The sequence below is a fragment of the Balearica regulorum genome, chromosome 2 (assembly GCF_011004875.1).
Source record: "Balearica regulorum gibbericeps isolate bBalReg1 chromosome 2, bBalReg1.pri, whole genome shotgun sequence".
Classification (NCBI taxonomy): Eukaryota; Metazoa; Chordata; class Aves; order Gruiformes; family Gruidae; genus Balearica; species Balearica regulorum.
The window spans coordinates 121,734,515-121,750,511 of NC_046185.1; the positions used below are offsets into that span (position 1 = coordinate 121,734,515).

Genomic DNA, 15,997 nt, shown 5'->3' on the forward strand with positions numbered 1-15,997 from the left:
AAAAAACCCAACACAAGTATCAATCAATTCCTCTTCTCTCCTTCCCTACCCTCTATTTCCAACCCAGACGCCTGGGAAAGGAAGGTCGGTGTAGAGTATCTATTTTTAGTGAATAGTCTGTACAAGTAGCTTTGTTCCCCCTCCAAAAGATTTGCATGATCTGGAGTCAAAGCTGGACTCCAGGCAAAATTTCAGTAATAACAACAGATGCAAAAGAAAAAATTATCAGTGAAATTAAGCAAAGCTGACCATCTAAGCTAGAGAATTACTCTGGACAACAGTTTCTTTCTCAAAAAAATTAAATTGGTGGCTCTTCTAGGGGAAGAATTAGAAATAAAACAGGTAAGAGACAAAGAAGAGCAATAAACAGGGAGGACAGAATCAACAATACAAGGGACTGCATTTAACCTCTGCATTTCCAGAGTGAAGTGACAGAGATTAGGGAAGGGAAGGATGTGGATATTTTTGTTGTTTCTTTCACAGCCTTTTCTTTCCCCCTTCTTTCTCCAAGTATTTCTATCTGCAGGAAGTATCTCTTCTCTCTACATCACGAAAGCACCCACACATTTTACACTGACAGATGGTACTTCACGGTGTAATATCAAAGGGAGCTTCACAAGCCAAATTAAACCAAAAGGGAGCATGCCTCCTCCCTCTTCACTCTCCCCTCATCCCTTGCTTTTTAAAATGTCTTATGATCAAGAGCCAAAACATTTCTTCTCCCTGCCAGAATTTATAAACTGAACATATCTCAGGAACGACTGTAAAAGCAGAACCTTTTTAAGATTGCAGATTGCATCAGCAATTAGAAATTAGCAATTTCTCTTGAAATTCATGAAGGATCTTCCTTTCTGCTCTAGCTTGTCTCAAACTTGAGGTAACATCTGTCAGCACTTTCCTTTTGCACACATTTATGATTTTCAACAGGACTATAAATGTGAAGATCTCTCTCCTTTGTCCCTCCAAAACTCTCCATCCTTTGGCCCTTTCATAACCCTGCTCTCTGCAGGGTTATAATTCAGACTACTAGCAGATAGGCAACACACTTCCACTTCTCAAAAACATTTTCTCCAAATTTTAAAGACAGACTGCAGTTACCAAAAACCTGGTAAGCCAATGGCTAACAGTGAACAGTACTTTTCATCTCCAGGAAGCTTAAGAGCTCATCAAACCTGACTACATGCAAACTAGGTGACTACATTTCCATTATAATCAATAGAGAATTCATCTTACAATGAACTTGCCCCTCTCTGGTCACAGGAATTGTTCTCCAGACACCATCAACTTATTGATGAGACCTCCTTTGACTACAATGGAGGTTTAGACAATAACTGGGACATACAAAGTAATGTTCTAGACACTTGAAAGTGATGAGCTAAATCCCAGCCTCAGTGTCATTACACTTAGATCTGTGGAGAAATGGACATCTAACAAAAAAACCAAAAAAACCCCCCCCAAAAAACCACACCCAAAAAACCAAACCAAACCAAAACCCCAAACACACACAGGAATTTACCCAAAAATACACATCAAGTTATGAGTAGCAGCAGGTAAAAGAAGCTGTCTGACTTGCAGGATCACATCGCAGTCCTGTGCTTTGCTGTGGTCAACATGTAGCTCAAGCACAGACGTTTACAGGGATTAATTACATCTTCACAGGCAGGCAGGCAGGCATCCAGCTCCTATTTAGGCACCCAGCTTCCTTGGGAAACATAGCTCAAACTACCAGGCAAGAAAATTGCTGAGTGACAGCCTGTACTCCCTGTACCTATTCATGCTGGTCCTGTCTGCTCTGCAAATAAAAACATCTTCCACGTGTTATGCTTCCAGCCCACCCAGGATAAGCAAAATTTCGGTTACTCTCCCATTTCTCATCGGTTTAATTATATGCTTTTCTATATCAGTGGCTACAAAAGCCTTGCTTACAGTAACCCATTAGACTGTCACATTAAAAATAGTGTTAATAGCTTTTCAGTCTATGAAGAAATCAAAAAGCAATTACAACATGCAACTCTTATCTCCATTTCCTCCCAGTGAGGGTCTGCAAACACTATTTCCTGTGTGGTACTCTGGAATCCAAGTCTTTGTCCACATCCACTGGGTCAAGTGCAAAAGTAACCTGGCAGTATTTCTGTACGCGCCTGTATAAAAAAAATGTCTTGTTTGTTCTCTTGCCTAACCCTTTTCCTTTATGCTCTCTGTTTGCATTGTTTGTCAGCTACCAAGATGCTGCAGGGCTTGGGGTTTGTTCCAAATTTCAGATTAATTCAATAAAGTCTGCTACCTCTGCCTAAGAATAGCAAATAAAAACACTTTACTCTTGCCTGACATTTCTATTGATAGAGAAACAAATGAATTAGTAGCCCACTTCTAACATTTGGCACAGAGGTGCTTTTCTGCACTTGATTCATTGCTGTACAAGGCCCACTGCAAGATTATTCTCTGCCCAGTAAAACTGTCATTTATAAATACATGAAAAAAGCTAGCAAATCCAAACAACTAGAGCGCAGAAACTTTCTCCAAGAGTGATTTTATATGTGGAAGTAGAGGAATTCTATTTCTTAACCCTCAGCGACAGTTTTTTCCATTAGTAATTTCTAATGTAATTAATAGTTAAGAGTCTGAGTTAACAGCAACACTGGGGCAGTCAAGAACTTTTGTTCTAGTAGATCTCATCCTCCAACCTGTTTTTGTTCATAGCTTGGTAGAGAATGATGATTTTTTTTCTTCTTGAGACCCTAATTATTCTGTTTACCTTACTGAACACTAAGCACTTCACTAATTGCATGCACTGAAATCACGGAAGCATTGACTCTGCTCCTAAAGAAGTTATAAAACTCAGTCGAGCACTCCAAACAAACTAATGCTGAGCCTGTTCAGTCACGACTTCCAGCAGCATTTTCCACCTTCTTGGCTCTGGCCCTAGCCTTAAGGCCTCCACTATGGCCAATGAAAATCACAAGACAAACTTCCAAGTAACTCTTTCAAAATCTGCCGTACCCTTGAAAGGTGCAGATAGGTGTTTTCAGGGAACTGCACTTACCCAGACTATTTTAAGCACCAGGAAGAGTTGGCTAACACATTTTCCATTCAAGGAGCCATCAGCTGTTCTACACAATCCAGTCCGTGCTTAGGAGATTTTATAACTGCAGTAAATAAACCTAAGGATCCTATTTACTTTTCGGGTGTAACCATCAGAGACATTATGGTTTAAATCAGTCCTCCAATGAGCAGATGTTCTGCATTCAGTGATGATATGTATCATCACCACCAGCATGACTCCACCAAACATTGTCAGCAGCCATCTTCGGCTCTAAATCACTGAGTTTGCCTGTCTCAGGTGTATTCCTCTCTCAGACTGTCAGGGAAAGATTAGAAGGTTGTAGAAGGACACAAGGATCCCCTTGAAATATCCAAGGAAGAGAGGAATCTATTTGAACTCTCAAAATTGCTAGCATTTGTTTCCTTACCCACCCCAACACAAATTGTCATTACGCCAGCTAGAGAGAGGCAGCTGATACGTGGTTGTTATCCCTCTCCACCAGATCTCAGCAGTTTAGCAATCAGGAACTCTACGCAACTCCTTAGAGGCTTCCAGTTTTCTCACCTATCTGTTCTGAGAATCAAAAAGTATGTATACATTTCTGGACTTTGCTCATATTGAGCAGAGATAACAACCAGGTGAAATGACAGCTGCTGGTGTCCTGGCACACACACACTGCAAAGGTGGGGCTCCCTTCAGAAACACACCAAGGTTACTGGATCTGCAAATACCCAATAATAACAGGGACAATAACACAAATGATAGCCTGGGGTTTGTTTTCTCTGTTTTTCATATATACCAGGTTTTCCATCTCTCCTCTACACACAGCCAACATCCTTTTTGTTCCCTGTTTCTTCATCAGGCAGCTGTTTTTTACAATTCACTCTGAAATAGAGGCTTTCTTATAACTGAGAAGCTTCTGCAACAGAACAGAGCTACTGCATTGAGGACTGCAAGACAATACAAACATTGTATGGTATGCTAGCATATTTGGAATAGCAAGTTCAGCTTCACTGGCATATTAAGGGAACTCTGACAGAACAAAGGTTTTCAACTTCGATTTTTGGTTCTTTCATGTTAAAAATAAAAGGCAGAAAGGTGTTTTTTTTTTTAACAGACAGGAAAAAAGAGATACAGCAAATGACAGGAAAATTCTTCTTGACAGCTGCTAAAATGAATACCGCCTTTCATTGTTAGACGGTGCATCTCTTTAAAAAAAACTTTACAAAGGAGGTAAGACCTTGTCTAAATTTGCAAGTTAATTCAGGATAGAGCAGTGTGCAAGCTTAAAACACAACACACATTTGAGTAATTCTACATTCAAATACACGTTTCCAAAGCAAAGTGCCTTGTTCAACTGACTCCATTAGTCAGGTTATACTAAAATTGGAACACGTCCCTGTTTTTCCAGAGTAAGAGTTCCCATAACACATGTATTCAGGAATAACCATCTCTATGCAATTATTCTGGCATAACTCCAAATGCAGATATGCCTTAAGACATTGTTTATCCCTATTATATAGATTTTTTTTTTCTTTAGAGAACTATTCCACTAGTTACTAGCATAGCCAGCTAGAGAACTATAGTTGTCCCAGTAGCAGTCCAAGGCCCAAATCATTTAACCTTAGGCTTCATAATTTTCCATAGCTTCATTTCCTACATGTCATGTATCTGGACCAATACAAAAATTTGTTTTTTCAGAAACTAAGACTCATAAACCAGGAGAACACAAAACAAGGAAAAGACAGATGCTGGGGCAAGTTTGTATTACCCTCTGAGTAGCATGGTTGAGCATTTCTTGCCAGGCAGAGTCAAACTGACGTTTGTCATCTTCCAGTAGCCTCTGCTCAGCAAGTGAAATGGTCTCTTTTGCAGCACGGAGCACTTCAGTGGCCCTCTGAAAATCCTGAGTCGCTCTCTGAGCTTCCAGCTGTGCCTAAAAAAAAGAGAAGTTGGGATCAGAGACAAAGGAACAGTCACAGTCACATTTAGAAGATCTATCACACTAATCCCCGGACTTCAAAAACACTACGCCAGCGTTACTGTTTCCCAACCTTTTACTTGCAAGTGACACGTATTTCCTCACTGGAGCGAGTACTGCTAAGACAGCAGTTCCCACCCAGACAGGTAATTCGCAACGAACTGTTTCATGGTGTTCATAGTCAAAAAACTCACAGGTGATGGCCTACAAATAAGCACATGGCTGAGAGGTAAATACCTTATGATGTAGGTTTAATCCCTGAGAAACAAAACAAAAGAAAATGCAATAGCAAACGTGTAGCATGTCAAGAATAGAGATTGAGAATGGCACTCCCTGAGTTTAGTCAGAGTGGATTTTTATCTGGCACATCATTAATCATGCTGAGGAAATATTCTGGAAGTATTACATTGCTATAAAGCATAAACAAGTTTTCTGAGAAGGTGGCTGATAATTCTTTGGATGTTCTACTTTGCTATCGCTGGGACACAACTGGTGCAGCAAGTCTCCAGTACACAGACACAAAGGTAACCAAGGGAATTTGCAATGCACGTAAAACAGAGAAAGGCCCTGCTATGTCCTTCGGAAGCTGCCACTTCTCTTCAGCAAAATAACACAAGTTTGAGCTTGAAGGAAGCACTTTCAAGTGTCCGCATGAAAGCGGGGGAGAACGGTCTTCTGGTGAACTATATGGTTTTTGTTGTGAGAGCAAAGACTTCTCAAAACATATGACCTTCCCAGCAAAGCAAGCACAGCTTAGAAGCCATCTAATCAATAAGCCATCTCATCAATCTCTCTTATTCTAGACAAAAAAAAAAAAAAACAAAAACCAAAACCAAACCCAAAACAAAAAAACTCTTAGACACTGCATTTACAGACCACCTTCATCTCTCCTAAAGGTTTTAACAAGATTCTCACAATATCCAAATCCCACTCTGAACAGTCCTCAAGTAAAATGCTCACATCCCATCTTGCAGGCTGGAGCCACCTCCATTTTTCACAGCTGAATGTCAGCCCTCCAGGGTCCCTAATGCAGCAGCAAGCCCTTGCTTATTCAGCCCCAAAAGGGAGAGCAGCGGATAAAGCAGAAATAATGCCAGCCACACTGCAGGTTTCAGTAGTATCGCAGTGACAAAAGTCATCACAGTGCAGCAGTCTGCAGTGTTGCACTTTAGTATCAGGGACAAATCTTAAGTGTTCAAAATAGGTGACTCTACAATGAGTAGACAAAGAATATCCATAAAGAAATTACTGGTGTTGGCTGGGTTTTGGTTGGTTGGTGTGTTTTTTTAATAAGAGATGTCCTCCATTTTTATAATTATCACTGAATGACTAGCAATTTTAATATTCAGGCTTTCAAACATGCAGATTTCACATTGTTTTCCTTCATCAGAAATGTTTAGTTTCTGAAGCGTTCATTTGCTATCTCTCAACTATATCAGCACTTCGCTGCTCTAGAGCCCTTTTGAGGTTGACATGCAAATACCTTGTTTAGTTCGAAAGCAAAATCTTTACCTGAACTTTTCTGCATTATATATTTCATAAATTTCTATTTAATGTAGTATTGTTGAGCTGTTTTGCATTGAAACACCATTTCAAATGTAAGCTTCACATTCAATTAATTGAACATCCAGCACTGTGAAGACAGTTTTCGTTTACACTTCAATGATTTTTTTAAAAATAAACTGGAATTACCCAGTTTATACCTATGGGAAATGTCTTTGACCAGACATGACTGACAGAACAAAATAATGAATAAAACTTTACATGTCATGATATACAAGAAGGAGTCTGAGGCTGAAACAGGGGAAAGGACTCTGACATACAGAATACTAAACTGAGGAAGATGAAGTCTGATGAATAAAGGAAGAGGTTTTAGTGTATAGAAATGGTGGTCATTTGGAAAGCAGCTAAAAATCCCTGATACAAAATGGGAAATAAGAAGAATAATGGTGCATTTCTCCAGCAAACAGCTGGCTACACCTCCTCAACAGCAGCTGCAGCAAATACCTTCACACTTGAGACACCACAGTTATTTGTAAAGGTAATGGAAAAAACCCTTCCCTCCCTGCCCTGTGGCAGGGGAGACTGACTCCTAATTTAAACACAAGTCTCAAAAGGAAATAAAGCACACTAAGTTTCCCTCACAATGTCCTGAAATAGCAGCAAGCTCTTCTTACTTCCTTCCCCTTATCAGACAGGGAGGTACTTCACCCCAAAGCGACCGTGGAAAAATAAGAGTTATGTGTCAGAGGTCCTTCAGCTACTAGCTAGGGAGGGAAATCAAAGTCATCACAATCAGTGCAGTAATTTCCTTCCAAGGTCCTTGATGCATTTCCTTCCGAAGTGACTGCTGGTGTTTTCCACAGAAAAGAAATTGATCTAACCATAGCCTTTTCTGCTTTCAGGCAGCTTACACCGCACCACTCAGTCTAAAGCCTTCGTGAAGACCCAGGACATCAAAGCGTTAATTTCCATGCAGGACTGCACATCCCAAAGCAGCACAGAGCGTTGGGCCAGTATTAGTGGATGAACAGCAGCCTGGTGTAAATTCATTGTTAATGCGGTCTCTTAGAAAGGCTAAGAAAAAAACCACACACATTGCATCTCCGCACCACCCCAGTCACCAGCTGCCTGATTCAAATGCATTAACACTTTTTATAAATTCAGAATAAGCCTGACTAAAGAATATTTTAACTTAGCCACTAACTAACCTAAACCATGGTACCCACGAAGCACAGGAAAGCCATCTGAGGATCTTTAAACAAGGCTCAACCTAAGCTTCCAACAAGGGAACAGCAAGAAGCCTGAATTTTAGTCCCCAAAATATCCTCTGCTGAATTCTCAAAAAATTCACAACTTGTTTTTTTCCTTCCAATAAGTTTGATCTATGCTAGGAAAGGGATCAAATGCAAATAAAGGACAAATGTTTGCCACAAAAACAGTTTGAGATGGGATTTTAAAAAGCAACATAAATTGCAAGAGTCCAGTAGAGCCTGCACTAAGTACTGCAGAACAGTGCTGGGAGGAAGAGCAGGACTGATTTTCATGGAAGACCCTACAAGAAGGAGCCAGGTCCCAATAACTTCCAGGCAATAAGGCCATCGGAGCCTAGCCCCAAGTGAAGGCTTCAGCTCCACAGCTGCCCCGCTGCAGGAGCAGGCCTGTCTGCGCAAGAAACAACTTACAAATGCAGGAAAACAGACTGGCGACCCATTCCTAGCACAGGCAGAACCGCACCAGCAAGTAACTGCTTTCGAAACTCTAGTAAAACCAGATCCCAGGGGCAACATGAGCACAGAAGTATAGTTTTCTCACCGTAACTGCATCAGCACTTGAAAGTTTCTCTTGGCACAGATACCCGGGTCAAGGATCAACACATCTACGCCAGCAAAAAGTCTGCAGAGCATTAGGAGCTGAGTTACTAAATCCCCACAGAAAACAACATTTAGTGGTAGCTTGCAGTGCTAGTAGCTTTTCCGATCAAGCCTGTAAAGCACAATTGGCTGCACAGCAGGAAAACGTTCTTTAGAGTAAGAAAACCAGAAGCTAAATTTACGATTCAGCTAGATTTCTACTTGCACCTAGACCTGTAGGACACAGAGCTGAAGCTGTTAACAGGCAGGCCCATAACCCAGGCCATGTTCAGCTTCACGCCCCGTAACTGTGCAGGCAAATGGAAAACTGAACCAAAACCATACTTAAATGCTCTCTCCCAGCTGTATTTGTTGATTGCTACTCCGCAATGGTAGTTTGAAAACACTGTTTTGGAACACAAAATGCTTTTTGGTTTAAGCAAAAAAGTTAGTCCAAATAGCAATTTAGCTTCAACAGTTATCTGAAGTCAGTCTACAGTCTTTTATTTTAAACAACTTACTGAAAGCCTGGGAAAGAAAAAAGCCAAATGTTAGGGTAAAGAATGATACATTAGTCATTAGAGAAACATCAACAGGTTTGTGGTTTTGCCAATGTGAAAAAGGATACTCAAACACTTTTTAGTTAGTACAGTTACTCAATAATTAGTCTTCATTTAAAACTCCCTGCAGCACGTACAAGTTGTTCTGCACCATCACTGACAGAGCTCTCACACTCTCAGTCTCGAGCCTGCAGGTCACTCAAACTGAGTGGAACTGATGGAAGAGAGAGTAGCCATGTTCTTCATATGCTTTTAAAACCATAGAGAACAACAGGAGCTCACGCCTCCATCCAACCTCCTGGCATTGCATATGAACTTCATCATTTTAGACAGTGGCTGTTTCTCTCAAAAGACCAGAATTCAAAATTCTAATCAATGGCTGAAAACTAGGTTATTTTGCTCTCAAGCACAAACTGGTGTTCAAGTTGAGAGAGGTTTAGTCCTGGGGTAGCATGAGGGAAAATGTACTAGGGATGAGAATAAAAATCTCTGAGGCAGGTTGGAGGAAGTGGGATGTCAATTTTCTGCCAGTCACCCATATCGCTGGTGCTTGATGGAGTCTACCCAATAAAAAAGTGTGCATCTCCTTCAAAAAAGTCAGAAGCAGCTAGGCCAGTGAAATCCCTTATTGAAAATGAGAAAGCTTTGACACCTTGGGAACTGGGGAACCTGTGCCCCAGCTCGCACTGCCACAGTGACTGGGAGCTTGTTGTGCCTCATCACCAGTGCTTTCTGCCAGGAAACTCAACTGAGTGACTTCACCACTGCAGACCCTTCCCCTATTAGCATAAAATGTAAAATGGGACTCCTTGAGAAATGCAATTAAGCAGCCACAGCGATCTCAGCTAAGGAGAATCCCACTGTCACAGCAGTCTCTGTCACGCCATCCACACAGAGCACCAACTCTTTCTGCTGCTGTGTTCATCCCTCCTCTGCAACTCAGTACTCTACAAGCAACCTGCTACGAACAAGTCTCCCACAACAGTAAATCCCTTCGCTACAACAAGCAGCATGCTTGAGTCCTGCTCTGCACACTCAGCCCCCTCCTCTCTACCTCTCCTCATGGCCACGAGCCTTCTCTTCACTGCTATCCACCTTGTGCTCTTCCGCACAAGCGATCTCCTCTCACCAGCACATCTGCCACCGATAGCCCTGGCTCCGATATGTGCAGCCCTGAACCTCCCAGTCAGCTCCTAAAGACTCAGAGGTGACACACAGTAGCAGCACTTGCAGAAGCAAATGGAGCACTGCGATATAAAATATGTCAACTTTTAAAATAAGAATTGTGTAAAATTAAAGGGGTACTGACAGGGTTCATAATTGCAAGCTATTAATGTTTTCCAGAAAGGAGGTCAGTCCTGACAAATCCCTTTTGTGGGGGGATAAAAGCTGCACCCTCACGGGCAATCCTTTGCTTAGTCTACACAGGGCCTCAGACAGAAGAGAATCATGCACAACAGCTGGATTATGTTTTTAACTAAAGATAGTGATGAAAACAAAAAAGCTAGGCCATGGCAAGCTAATAGAAGAAAACAAAACCAGGCATTTTTTTTAAATGCAGTCATTCTTCTGGAATTGGCAGCAGCATACAAACAGATTTTCAGGCCAGCACAGACACATCTGCTTGTCCACTTTCAAAGCAGAAAACCCAGTACTCCTTAACTATGAAATACAATTTTCTGCTTAGTCCACAGAGGTTTTATTGCCCTAATCCCTTCTTGTAGCCAGAGCCCTTGCCCAACTGACCTAATAGAGGATTTTTCCCACCCTATCACACATAGCTTGAATCTTCTGCGGTAACATCAACCACAATATATATACTTCTCTTCCTCATTTCATGTAGTGTCCAATTTCTGTTTTTTCCTACCTAGTTATATAGGGCTGCACACTATCACTGACACCAAAGCGCGGTGCAACACAGCTACAGCATTCCTCCGAGGTTAGCTGACATCTAATATACCCTGGTAGACACTGCCCAGCCTCTGACCCAGGAGCACATGTGCACGCAGCTAATGACCAAGCCAGGTTGCCAGAAATAGATGCAGAGGGTACATTTTGTGGGGCCAAGCCTGATACCAAATTTCTCCTCTCAGCCAGCCTCCCTCACCAGAGGACCAGACCACAAGTGCTGGTAAATTCATGAAACCAGCAAGTTTCCCATTAGAAATGACAATCAGCAAAGATTAGTTATTTTCAAATATTTTTTAAAAATTGGCTTCTCATTTAGCCAGGTGAACCCATCTCATACTGCACTGCCAAGGTCTTGACACCCACTTTGTTTCAGCATCTCTGTGCTACTGCCAATAGAAGGCACAAACAATCTCCATTTATAAAATCACTGTAAGCTGGAGAGTGAAGGGAACACACAGCTGCTGATCAGAGCAAGGCACTGGCACATCACGTGCTGGCCCAAGACCTTTGCTCTAAAAGGCACTTTTTTGTTACTGTGAAACCATGTCTCTCCCACTCATTAATCTTTAAAACAATAGTTTAACTGCTACCAGCAAACACTTACTTGCTTACTACCAAATAGATAATGATTAACTGGCTTCCACTCTTCAGAAGGAACCAAGTTTCAGATGTTTCTATTCTGGCCCCCTCTCATTCTTTTAACAACATCCCATGGCTCGTTTGCTGTGCAAAGTACAACAGGGAACATGTTTTACAACAGAAACTTTCCTCCATCAGTCACCCACCAGAGCTGCCACAGCACTGCCTGTCTTCAGGGATCACTCTGATTGCAGTGAGTACACTGCAGCATCCTGCACAAGCTTCTGGCAGGGATGAGGACAGCAGGATCATCGCTCCTTGACCACGGCATACCTGTCTTGCCCACCACTGCAGTGCATTCAGATGCCTACAAGATGAACGTAGTTAAGTGCTCGCTGCAGCATTCACAGTAACTAACCATTGAGTGCTGCTAGTTTGGCTCCAGTTTTCCTCAACCTGTTTCAATGCAGCTGGCAACCAGTAACAGGAGCAGCCCAGACACCAACACAAGGCCCATAATGCTCAACATCCTAACTACTACCGTGATACCAGCACAGCTGCAGCCCCAGCAAGTCTGCAGATGATACTAAGTTAGAGGAGGTGGGTGAAAAGGCAAATAGCAGAACCTCAACCCAGATGGACCTTGTGAAACTTGATTGGGCTGAGAGAAACCTCACAAGGTTCAAAAAAGGAGAACTCTGGAATCCTGCACCTGGGGTGGAATAATCCCATCATCAGCACAGATGGGAAGATCAGCTCTGCCAAAAAGGACCTGCATGTTACAATGGCTGAAAAAGCTGAAAAGATGCACTCTTGTTGAGAATAAGGCAAACCATGTCCTAGGCTACATTAGAGGGCCATGGCTGGCCGATGATGGCAAATTATCATTCCTCCCCACTCAGTGTGGGTGAGATTGCACATTGAATACTACATCCAGGCCCCCAGTTCAAGAGGGATGTCAAAACAGGGTCCAGAGGCCTACAATGAATCCTACAAGGAATGCTGAGGGAGGTGGGCTTTTTTAGTCTAGCAAGGAGTAGACTAAGGAGTAATCTGATTAGCTGCCAGCTAAAATTTGAAGGGGAGCTGCAAAGATGACAAACGAATGCTTCTCAGCAGTATTGGATGATATAACATGGAGCAACAGCCACAGAGGGCAGCTTGGAAGTTATTTAAAAAAAAAAAAAAATCTTTATCATCAGGAGGACAGCGTGACCCATAGGCAGGTTACTCAGAGTTTACAAATCTCCATCTCTGGAGGTTTTCAAGACTTGGCAAAGCCATGGTTCATGCAATCCAGCAATGGTGACAGCTCTGCTTTGAGCAGAGATTAGATCAGATGACCTCCAGAGGTCCTGTAGAACCAGCATTTCTATCAAATACCACCATTTTTTCTTACTGTTTCGCAAAAAACCCAAAGAACATAGTTGCAAAAAACCTAACCAACCAACCAAAAAATTTGCAGTGATGCTGAATGTTCTCCTAGATTCTCAGACCCATGTATTTATTTTCTTCAATAATCAGAATAGTGATGCTGTTGGGGAGTGGGGGTTTGTTTGCTTTTTTTAAGGATCATGACCTTCCTTTCCCCTCTCCCACAGACTAAAAACTTCAAGCCAAACCAGAACTGAGAGGTAGTAAAAAAAACAGAAACCTCTTCTTACTGTACAGATGCTTATAAACAACTTATAAAATCCAAAGCCTCGGGAGTGACCTCATTTGGGGAGATCTATGAGGCTTTTTGTGAGCTATATATTAATCTGTGATGATTGTTTGCATTACTGACAGAAAATCCAGTCTCCTAAGAGTCTGAAACACCCTTGTATTCTTTAAGCTGTTTATTGAAAAGCTATAAAGTTGTACACAGGTTAAAATGTGTTTTTTCAAAAGCAGATTTGAAGATTTTTATTTAGGTGGAGAAGGCAGAGGGGAGGATAAGGTGAAAATAAGCCTTGCTAGAGCTTTTTGGAGCACAAACCATTTCCTCCCTGCTGCATAACTAATGAAATGCCTGTGGAATACAATGACCAGATGTCCCTTAGCCTCTACTTTTTAATAGGTGTCTCTTGTGATGGGCTTTTTGGTCCCATCCATGCATCCATCCCTCCTCTTCTAACAGCTTAATTGTTATAGAACTGACCTGAGTTTTGGCTCTGTTTTATTTTCTGGTAAACCCATAGACTATAAAGAGACCCAGGAAATCAGAGTAGACCTACAAAGCATGTTCTGAGAGACATCTAGCTCTGTGCTGAAGTTAGGCAACAACGTGTAACTCCCTTAAGACAGGATCACAAGCCATATTCCAAGAGAGAAAAAGTTGAGGGCACAACCAGCAGCTCACTTCATTAGCTGTTTCTGTTACCAGCATACAGACAGTTGGTCTCCTCTAAGACAGAATCCCACCACTCTCTTTAGGAGCTATGGAAGGAAATGAGAAAGAAAGTATCTAAACATACAATTTTCTTAAATGCTGTTAAGACCAATCCTGGGCTTGACTGAAGGATCAGCTGCCAGCCCTTCTCTGTTCTCCAGTGGCTTCCATCTAGGCTATACCCTAAGATCTTGTGAAACGAGGGCAAGAATATCATCTGAGCTGATCGTTGCCACTGTACACTCAGTCATTTGAAACCTACTGGACTCCTCATTGGTTTTAATTGATTTAGCCCCTTGCTTCTCAGGAGTAGGGAGGCGATGCTCATTTGGGCACAGAGACTGTATAGGACATACTACACCAAGCTTTTTGGTCCTCCCTTGTTTTTTATGAGGTTGTTGTGAGATGCTGGTTGGTCTGCTTGGAGTTACTCACACTAATTAACACGTCTATGGCACCAGAATATGACAATTTTTTCATCCTAATACCAGCCAAATACAGCCGTCTTGGGCACTCACTGCCATCTGGTTGTTAGTTGTACACTTGTTTGTGGCCAAAATTATAAAGCTGCTGCCTTCTGGATGAGAGGATCATAGAATATGTCCAGGTTTTTCTCTCCAAGGTAAAATATCTTATTAAGAGAGAAAAAATAGCAAGATAACCCTACACCCCAATACACACCTGCATTCTCAGGGCTTAGGCAGTGACTCAGCGAGTCTACAGTTTACAGCTGGTTTCTAGGTTTACAGAGGCTCTGGAAGCTCATCTGCACCTGGCAGCAGCCTCCTTTGCTGAAATCAAATATAGAAGCAAGGAACAAACTCCTGCAAATACATGCTGCAAGATTTACCCAGCCTGCCGGTCGTGGTTTTACCCCAGCCGGCAGCTGAGCACCACGCAGCCGCTCGTTCACTCCCCCCCCCGCCCCGTGGGATGGGGAGGACACTGCCTTAGTAAATTTTGCTAATTATCCAAGATAATAGATGTTCAGCACACACAGCTGCAACAGATACATTCAGGAGAAACACCGGATGATTGTCTCACCTAATTGCCACCAAAGCAGCAAATGTTTGTTCGTAGAAGTTTCCAGAGGGTTGGCAAGGGATTGGCAGCCTGGTTCTGAAAGCACATCTTGTGCACGCATGCGTACCTACCTAACCAAAGACAAGATACATGGGTAGGAGTTTCACCTGTGTGATGGGCTGTTCTGGACATGTTCTCCTAGTCCCCAAGAAGCCTCACCAGTAACTGCCCATCATCAGTAGCAGGGACATGCTCTGGAAGAAAGGCAAAGGCTGACCTTGTACATCTTTGCATGCTCACAGCTACTTTTGAGACAGTCATTTTCTTAAGGGACCTGTTGAAGATAATTAATCTATTGACCCTTCAAAATTTTTCCTAGTGGAATTATACAACTCTACAGCATGTAAAACAGGCTTGTTTTGCTTAAAGTAAAAATTTGGGGGTGGTGTCCTGGACAAATGAAAGGCTACGTCCATTCCTTGAATGAAAAGGTCTAGGTAGCAGCAGGAACAGACAAAATTTCAATTCCACTTCACAGCAGGAAAATCTTTCTTTAAGAACAAATCATTAGCACCCTTTACCAAGTGAAAAAAACCAACTATCAGAAGCAGACACAGCTAAAGGAGACAGACATTCCTTCCACATCCTGGAAGCGAAATTTATATTCGAACAGTAGAACTGCAAGTTTGCTGCAATTAAGAGAGATTTTTCTTACAGAAACTGAGTCAATACAGAGCCATTCTCACACATGCTGAAGAGGAATTAGACTCTTCAGATAACCTTCTCCAGCAAGAACAGACAAGAGCTCATAAATTCATACTGTTTTACTAGAAGTCATAACGAAACACACCCAGAAGGCAGTAACCACCATCCATATCAGATTTGTTTTGGCAGCAGCCCCTAGCATAAGCATTTATCATTTCATAATAAACTCCCACCTATTTAGACCACTGCACACAAGAAAGATTGGGGTGGCAGAACAACCTTCCCAAAGTTGCAAGACTGCTTTCAGCAGTCATCCCAGAGGAATTACCACACAAAATAGGTATATAGGATATCACCCTGACCTCAAGTCACCTGGGCTCAAATGCTAGCTACTATTTTTAAAAGATGATCCTGTTTGTGGCTTACAATCTCTTGAAATAGTCTTTACTAGTGGGCAGAAAAGATTGGGAG

The 15,997-nt window shown here is 42.1% G+C and overlaps 1 protein-coding gene across 2 annotated transcripts in view; it reads right to left on the reverse strand.

The window, feature by feature from the left end:
* SH3BP5 (SH3 domain binding protein 5) overlaps positions 1 to 15,997 on the reverse strand; it is a 52,429-nt gene that overhangs the window by 14,420 nt on the left and 22,012 nt on the right. For both annotated transcript variants that reach the window (XM_075745683.1, XM_075745684.1), the window contains exon 4: positions 4,815 to 4,979. In XM_075745683.1, coding sequence (XP_075601798.1) covers positions 4,815 to 4,979 — 165 coding nt within the window. The remainder of the gene's footprint in view (positions 1 to 4,814; positions 4,980 to 15,997) is intronic.